At 64.7% G+C, this 6885-nt stretch overlaps 2 protein-coding genes across 2 annotated transcripts; both read right to left on the bottom strand.

The window, feature by feature from the left end:
* Nucleotides 1-21: 21 nt before the first annotated feature.
* LOC108525425 (RING finger protein 224-like) lies at nt 22-640 on the bottom strand. Its single transcript, XM_017866402.1, has one exon. It carries the CDS (start codon nt 638-640, stop codon nt 128-130), a length of 513 nt encoding a protein of 170 aa, XP_017721891.1. The 3' UTR covers nt 22-127.
* Nucleotides 641-3164: 2524 nt separating this feature from the next.
* On the bottom strand, nt 3165-4120 carry LOC108525427 (cysteine-rich tail protein 1). Its single transcript, XM_017866404.1, has 2 exons — nt 3989-4120; nt 3165-3607 (listed from the first exon to the last, which is right to left on the bottom strand). Exon 2 carries the CDS (start codon nt 3597-3599, stop codon nt 3165-3167), a length of 435 nt encoding a protein of 144 aa, XP_017721893.1. The 5' UTR covers nt 3600-3607; nt 3989-4120.
* Between the last annotated feature and the right edge of the window lie 2765 nt (nt 4121-6885).

Here is a 6885-nt window from a genome sequence, read left to right on the forward strand (position 1 = left end):
TGGGCCCCACGGAGCTGCGTACAGGACGCTACTGCCAGGTTGTTCTGAGTGGGCTGAGCCCATGATGGTGCATGGTCAGGGGTTCCAAGGCAGGCATTTCCCCTGCAGGGGTGGGAATGGGCAGAGTTCAGACCTCAGGGCTGCCTAGGGGTGGGCAGCAGAGACTGCCACAGCCCCAGCAGCAGTATCTGGGTGGGGGGAAGTGGGTCTGGGGACTCAGGGCAGGGCACAGTCCAGCTGGCTGCTGAGTGATACTGCTGCCTTTGAGGGAGGTGAGGGGTAGGGGTTCCAGTCTTGCCGCCTCCCGCTCAGCCTTGACCACCAGGAAAGCAGCCAGATCCAGGTCCAGCACGGGCACCCCTCCACGAGGCGTGGGCGTGCTCTGGCGGCACTGCGGACAGGGGATCCAGCGCTGCTCGGGTGCTGGGGCGTCCAGTCGCTGCACACACGCCTGGCAGAAGGTGTGTGCGCAGTAGAGGCGGCGGGGCAGGTGCCGGGAGAGGTCATAGGCTGAGCAGCAGATGATGCAGCCTCTCCTGCGGGGCCCCTCTCCTCCAAGTCCTGGGGCCCTCTGGCTGCAGCATCCTGCCAGAGGGAAGCCAGCAGTGGACATCCCACCTCGGGGACCGTCTGCCTGCATGGGGTGCTGGCCCCAGGAGCCCACCCCAGAGGTCAGGCGCTGGGTCTGTGGGGCTGGTGCATCCAGACCTGGGAGGGAGGGTGGCACCAAGGCATAGGCAGACACCAGGGTCTGCGCACCTCTGGTTCATGTGGGCGCCAGCCGGGCAGGCTCCTGTTCCCGCAGGACCCCCCTGGCCCAGCCCCGGGCCCCACCCTCCCAGCCAACCTGAGCCCAGGCCTCTTACCTGTGTGGGCTCTGCTGGGCGGCTATGCACAGCCACAGGGTGGCCGGAGAAGGGGTGGGGACCCAGGGCGCCCTGCGCCTTTCTCCTGGGTTGCATTACTGGCCTTGCACGGGAGTCAGGAGAGAGGCAGGTGGCCAGCTGTGGCGGGCGTGGGCTCCCGTTTCAGCCACAAAGCCTTGAAACTAGATCTAACGGCACCACCCACTTGCAAGAGATAAGGTGCCCCTCTGCCCCTGCCCACCCCTCCTGTCCAGACCCAGCCAGCTTCTGCTAACACCTCATCCAGGTTGACCTTGCGGTCCATTCCCCACTCTCAGGCCTTCTCCCCATGCTCATACCCTTCCTCACGCTCAAAACCTCCCTCACCCCTCCTCTCCTCCTCCCCTCCCCTTCCTTACCCTCTCACTCCCTTCCCCTTTCCTCCCTCACCCTTACCCTCCCCTTCCCTTAACCTCCACTCCATACTGGAATGTTTTCCTGCCTTGGCCTCTGCTCACATCTCCTCCTCTAGGAAGCCTGCCAGGGTTCCCTGCTGGCTCAGAGCCCTCTGCAGACTTTGCCGCTCTGTTTGTCTGTGGATCTGTGTGGCTAGCTTCTCAACCTCACCTTAGTGCCCACCGGACGGCAGGGGCTGCACCAGTCCGCATGGCCTCCAGGTGGCGCACCAGCTCCGTGTCTGGGCATCCCCGCTCCCTGTCTGGGGATCCCCGCTCCCAGTCCGGGACCCCAGACAGCTCCAGTCGCCTCCTTGGTGGGCAGCTCCCAGCTGCTCTGCCCGTCTGCAGCCTCCAGGCCACCACGGGAGGCCCAGGTTCCAGGAGGTGCGATCAGTGTGTCCACACCGGACCGCAGGCAGAGCAGAGTTGGGGACCAAGAAGGGTTGGAACGGGTGGGCAGGATCACAGGGCCACTCATAGCCCTGCTGGGTGGAAGCAAACAGCCCCTCCTCACCCCTGCCCACCTTCTTGGCAGTCTGCCCCAGGACTGGTCAGACAGGTTCCCGTGGCTGGCCTGGGTGCGGTCACCCTCCGGTGGGGCCAGCAACGGGACAAGGCGGGGAGCCTGGCATGCTAAGTCCTGGCACAGGATCAGGGCAGTGACCCATCCGTCCCACGCCTGGAGACCTCTGCATGCCACGCGCCTGCCCTGCCCTGCTGTGGGGCCGGTCACCATGCGTCAGGGAAGGGCTGGCACGGCGTGAGGACCCGTCTGTCCTGCGTGGCCAGCTCGGCTGCCGCCTCCTCCCCTTGTCTGTGCCCTGCCCGGAACACCAGGGCGTCCTAAGCTGGCCTCAACACTCACTCCCTGCCTGGCATCCTAGCCTACAGTGGTGAGGCAGTACCTGTGCAGAGCAGCCTAGCGCCTCGTGCTCAACCCCAGAGAGGCCCCGCCCTGCTCAGACAGACCAGGAGACGGCCTGGAACCCATGGCCCCAGCCTCCTCCTGCCTCGTCCTCAAGGGCTGGTCCAGGCCACCTCCTCCTGGAAGCCCAGGCCCTGAGGCAGGACAGCAGGTGTGCAGGAATTAGATATTTCCTGGGAAACTAGAAAACATCCCAGCCAAGGTTGGGAGGTGAATCACCAGTGGGCAGGGTGTGGTCCTGGCTGTCTGGGCTCTCCTGTCCTGACCTTCCACTCCCTGAAACCTGCAGCACCTGTGCCGCACCCACCACCCTCCTGCCAACACGCTCCTCCTCTTGGAGGCCTTTCGTGGGGTCCCCCCAGTTCTGTGCGCCGCAGCCTCCTGCTGTCCGACCCATGGACTGACCCCAGCCAGCTCAGTCTCAGCCTCGGCCCCAGGGAGCGCAAGTCAGCTCACATCCAGACCTGGCTCAGCCAGGGCCGTGGACACACTGCAAGCCCCATGCAGCCTCTGGACAGACCCGGGACTTGCAGGCCAGGGGAGAGTGTGGATGTCATGAGGCAGTGGTATCCCTGTCCCCGCAATGTCCACAGTGACTGTGTGTGTATGTGTCCTCGGGCCTGCATAAAGGGGCAGATGCCTTGTGTCCAGCTACAACCCCTCCCAAAGGAGCCTGCAGCAAGGAAGAGTTGCTGGGAGGAAGATCACCCTGCTTTATTGCGTGGACCTTAAGATAATCAGGAGTGTCCCTCTCCAGCCAGGGCCTGGGATTCCGTTTCAGGAGCTCGGGCTGAGCGGCCACCTTCCTGGTGGGTCTGTGCCCCAGTCCCTGGTGGGAAGGGGCTGACGCCCATGACAACAGCCACCCCGAATGTCCGGGCACTGCCTGAGTCACCTTTGCTGAGGCCTGGGTCCTGGCCCTGGCAGGGTGGGCTGCTAGGAGACGACACAGCAGCAGCAACTGTGGCAGCGGCAGAAAGGGGGGCAGTGGCAGCAGCGGCAGCAGGGGCAGCAGCAGCAGTGGTGGGCGATGTCATCGCCACGCCCCACAGGCGGAGGCCCGGCATAGGTCAGTCCGGCCGGGCGCTGACTGCTGTTGTAGGGGTTGCCAGGCTGTTGCCAGGCCTGATGGTTCTGGATGGGGGCAGCCCTCTGGTCACCCTTGATGCCCTTGGGCCCTGGGACCTCAGTCGGCTGCACGAGGCGGGTTGGCCCCGGGGCACAGGGCCCCACTGGCAGTGGCTGCATCTCTGAGGATGAGGAACAGGAGGAAGCCACTTCTAACTGCTGCCCCAGGTCAGGCCGCAGGTGAGCCCGGGGGATGGTGATGTGGGCATATGGGTTCTTGACGACCATCTCTTGGGGGTCCATGGTCCAGCCTGCAGGGGGTGGGCAGAGAAGACAGATACGGACTCAGTGGAGTAGGAGGCTGCCCACGAGCCTGCGGCCCAAGAAAGCCCCCACCCAGGAGCAGCATGCCTTGCCCTAGGCCAGCATCCCCAAGGCATCAGTGCCTGGGGTGCTGTCACCTCCAAACGTGTGTGCGAGGCTAGTGTCATCGGTGTGAGCCAAGTGTCAGTGAGCAGCAAGGGCCGGTGTCTCCCAGCTGCCACCCCTGCCAGGGATCCTCCCCCTCCCCTGGCGGCACTGGTCCTGGGATGGAGCTGGGAATGGCAGGCGGAGGCTGAGAGATGGGAGAGAAGGGGGCTGACCCTGCAGTGCCCCTGCGTTCAGGGCAGTCCCGGCGGCTGAGGGCTCACCTGTGGTGGCAGCGTGGCAGTCTGTCCTCTCGGTCTTCTGAGCTCTATGTCCCAGTGCCTGAGTTGAGCGACTGGCAGCCGCCTTTTCCCTCCTTGGGAGGGGTGGGGCAATGGGGCGGGGCTCAGAGATGGGGTTCCCAAGATCCCAAGAGGCCTCAGCAACTGGAGCACAGCAGCTGGCCCACTCCTCGTCCTCAGGTGGGCGGCAGCCCAGGCCTGGGCTTTGAGGGGCACTGCCAAACTGGTGACTCAGACCCTCACATCCGGGGCATGGCCGGGGCCCTAAAGGGCATCTGCAACTTGCCAGAGAGGAGGGCAGGAGGTGAGCCTGAGGTCATGGCTCTGGAAAGGAAGTGGGGTGAGGCCCTCAGATTCCCGGGCCTGCAGTCCCCAGCCATTGCTCACACATCTCAAAGCCCCAGCTGAGGCAGGGCCTCTAAGTCTCTGAGCCTCTACTTAGCAGAGACCAAGATGTTTGAGAGCCTTAGGCTCTTGGAGGCTTTCTGCTTTTTTAATTTTTTGAGATGGAGTCTTGCTCTGTTGCCCAGGCTGCAGTGCGGTGGCGTGATCTTGGCTCACTGCAACCTCTGCCTCCTGGGTTCAAGTGATTTTCCTGCTTCAGCCTCCCGAGTAGCTGGGATTACAGGCACCCACCACCACGCCTGGCTAATTTTTTGTATTTTTAGTAGAAACAGGGTTTCATCATGTTGGCCAGGATAGTCTCAAACTCCTGACCTCAGGTGATCTGCCTGCCTCGGCCTCCCAAAGTGCTGGGATTACAGATGTGAGCCACCACGCCCGGCCGATTTTTGTTTGTTTGAGACAGGGTGTCACTTTTCCATCCAGGCTGAGGTGCAGTGGCATGATCTGGCTCACTGTGGCCTCAACCTCCTGGGCTCTAGTGATCCTCCCACCTCGGCCTCCTGAGTAGTTGGAAGGACTACAGGTACACCACCGGGCCGGCGGATTCTTCATAGAGACGTAGGACGTAGGTCTCACTATGTTGCCTAGGCTGATCTCAAACTCCACCTCCCAAAGTGCTGAATTCCAGGCGTGAGCCACCGTGCCCAGTGGCTTTTCTGCTTTTTTCACTAATAAAAAGTGTTTGATTTGCACGTTTTGTCACAGGTCTTATCTTACAATCAATGACACGGGCTTTAAACACTACTGACGTTTTTAGCTCATTTCTCAAACTGCAGTTACTCTCTGGCTGGCGGGCGTGGGGGCCACACGCGTCCCCCCAGCGTCCTCACCCTGGGCCCCCCGCCTCCAGCCGAGCACCGGCGCAGGCAGGGGTGCAGCGGGCACCGGGGAGTGCCGCGGGGGCGACCCTTGGGGCCCAGGGGAGCACCAGGAAGGGCGGCGTCCAGTCAGACGTGGCCTGTGTGGGGCCAGTCAGACCGGTCGGGACATGAGTTCAGGCAATCCGGCCCCGATTTGGGGAGAACTGGGTGCTCCTGGGGACCCAAAACTTAAGAGGCCGGATACGGAGGTCCACTGCGCAGGCGCCGGAAGCCCCGCCCACTGCTCTGCCTGCCCCTTGCGTGGCGCCTATGGCGCATGCGCTAACAAGGCAGGGCAGGCCGTGGAAATTTTATTTCCCAGAAGCCTCCGCACTCCAGGGTTTCCCGAAAGACCCGGTTCGGATGTGACCAAGACTCGGCTTGGGGTTCCCCAGCTCTGAACGGCGGAGCTGAAAAGTCCGGGCCTGGGGGGCGGAGCCTCGTGGTGGGGCAGGGCCTCATCCTTACGGGGCGGGGTCTCGCGGAGGGGGCGGGGCCTGTGGCCTGGTGCTTCCTCGGGCGCGCGCCGGGTCGGCGAGCAGAGCCTGCGGCAGCTCCCGGCCCTCTCCAGGCCCAGGCTGCCTCAGTTGCCCCACCATCTTGCTAGGGCCCCGTAAGGACTCCTCCAGCAGCGCCCCTGTCACCCGCACAGCTCTCCCTATTGCTCTTCTGAGTGACACTAGCCCGAAGCCCCACGGAGGGTCCAAGCCAGACCCTATGGACAGGGCCGCTCCTCCAGCCTGTTTTGCCCACGCGAGCTCCTGCACCAGGGGCACCGTCCCCTCTGAGCTCAGCACTCTGCAGGCCCTGGGGCTCTGCCTAGAGCAGGTGCGGTCTGGCCAGTCCAGCGGAGAGAGGAGCTGAAGGAGGCCAGGCTGTTCAGGGCCAGCTGCGGGGCCAGAGCTGGTCACAGCGTGGCAGCGGAGGCCCTCGAAGCCCTGGTCCGCTGCCCCACGGTGACCAGCAAGCCCGAGGGCTCCACAGACAGAAGGCGAACCCAGGAGGGCAGGGAAGCCCCGGGTGAGGAAGCGGAGAACCCCCGGGCCTGCGCGCTGGAGTGCGGGAGGCCACCCTGTCTGGGCAGGTGCGGTCCTCAGGGCCGCCTGCGCCCCGCACTGGGCTGCCAGCCTGTCCTTCGCGCACTCCCACCGGACCCATCCGTCCACCGGCGTTGGCCCTCTGACCCGCTCCGCCCGCCCCGCTCTTGCCCCTTAGGGTCACAGCACCCTCTCTGAGCTGCGGCACCGGGCATGGGCGGAGCTGGAGGACTCGGGGACTTCCCATGGGGCGGGGGGCGGGAGCAGGCACCGGTGGGCCCTGGAACCAGCTCTCCTGGGATCCACCGCGCAGGTCCCCTCCCTCTCCCTCCAGCGTCCTGAGGCCTCCTAGTGTGAGGGAGGAGAACAGCCGGATTCCCCTCCTGAATTTGGAGGCGGGAGGCTTGACCAGGACCCAGGGTCAGCCTGGAGAGAACTGGGGGAGACGCGGGGGTCCTGACCCCCACGCAGTCCGCCGGCGAGGGCGACGCCGGGAGCGGACCGAGGGGCGGCCGGGAGGCTGGCCCCGCCCCGCAGACCCCGCGCGGGTCCCCAGACGGGGGGTGGCGCTGCGGGC

Source organism: Rhinopithecus bieti, unplaced genomic scaffold (genome assembly GCF_001698545.2).
Source record: "Rhinopithecus bieti isolate Rb0 unplaced genomic scaffold, ASM169854v2 scaffold_50763, whole genome shotgun sequence".
NCBI lineage: Eukaryota > Metazoa > Chordata > Mammalia > Primates > Cercopithecidae > Rhinopithecus > Rhinopithecus bieti.

What these genes read in the sequence shown, in the direction of transcription:
- LOC108525425 (XM_017866402.1), bottom strand. Translation starts at nt 640, where the DNA reads ATGCAGGCAGACGGTCCCCGAGGTGGGATGTCCACTGCTGGCTTCCCT.
- LOC108525427 (XM_017866404.1), bottom strand. Translation starts at nt 3,599, where the DNA reads ATGGACCCCCAAGAGATGGTCGTCAAGAACCCATATGCCCACATCACC.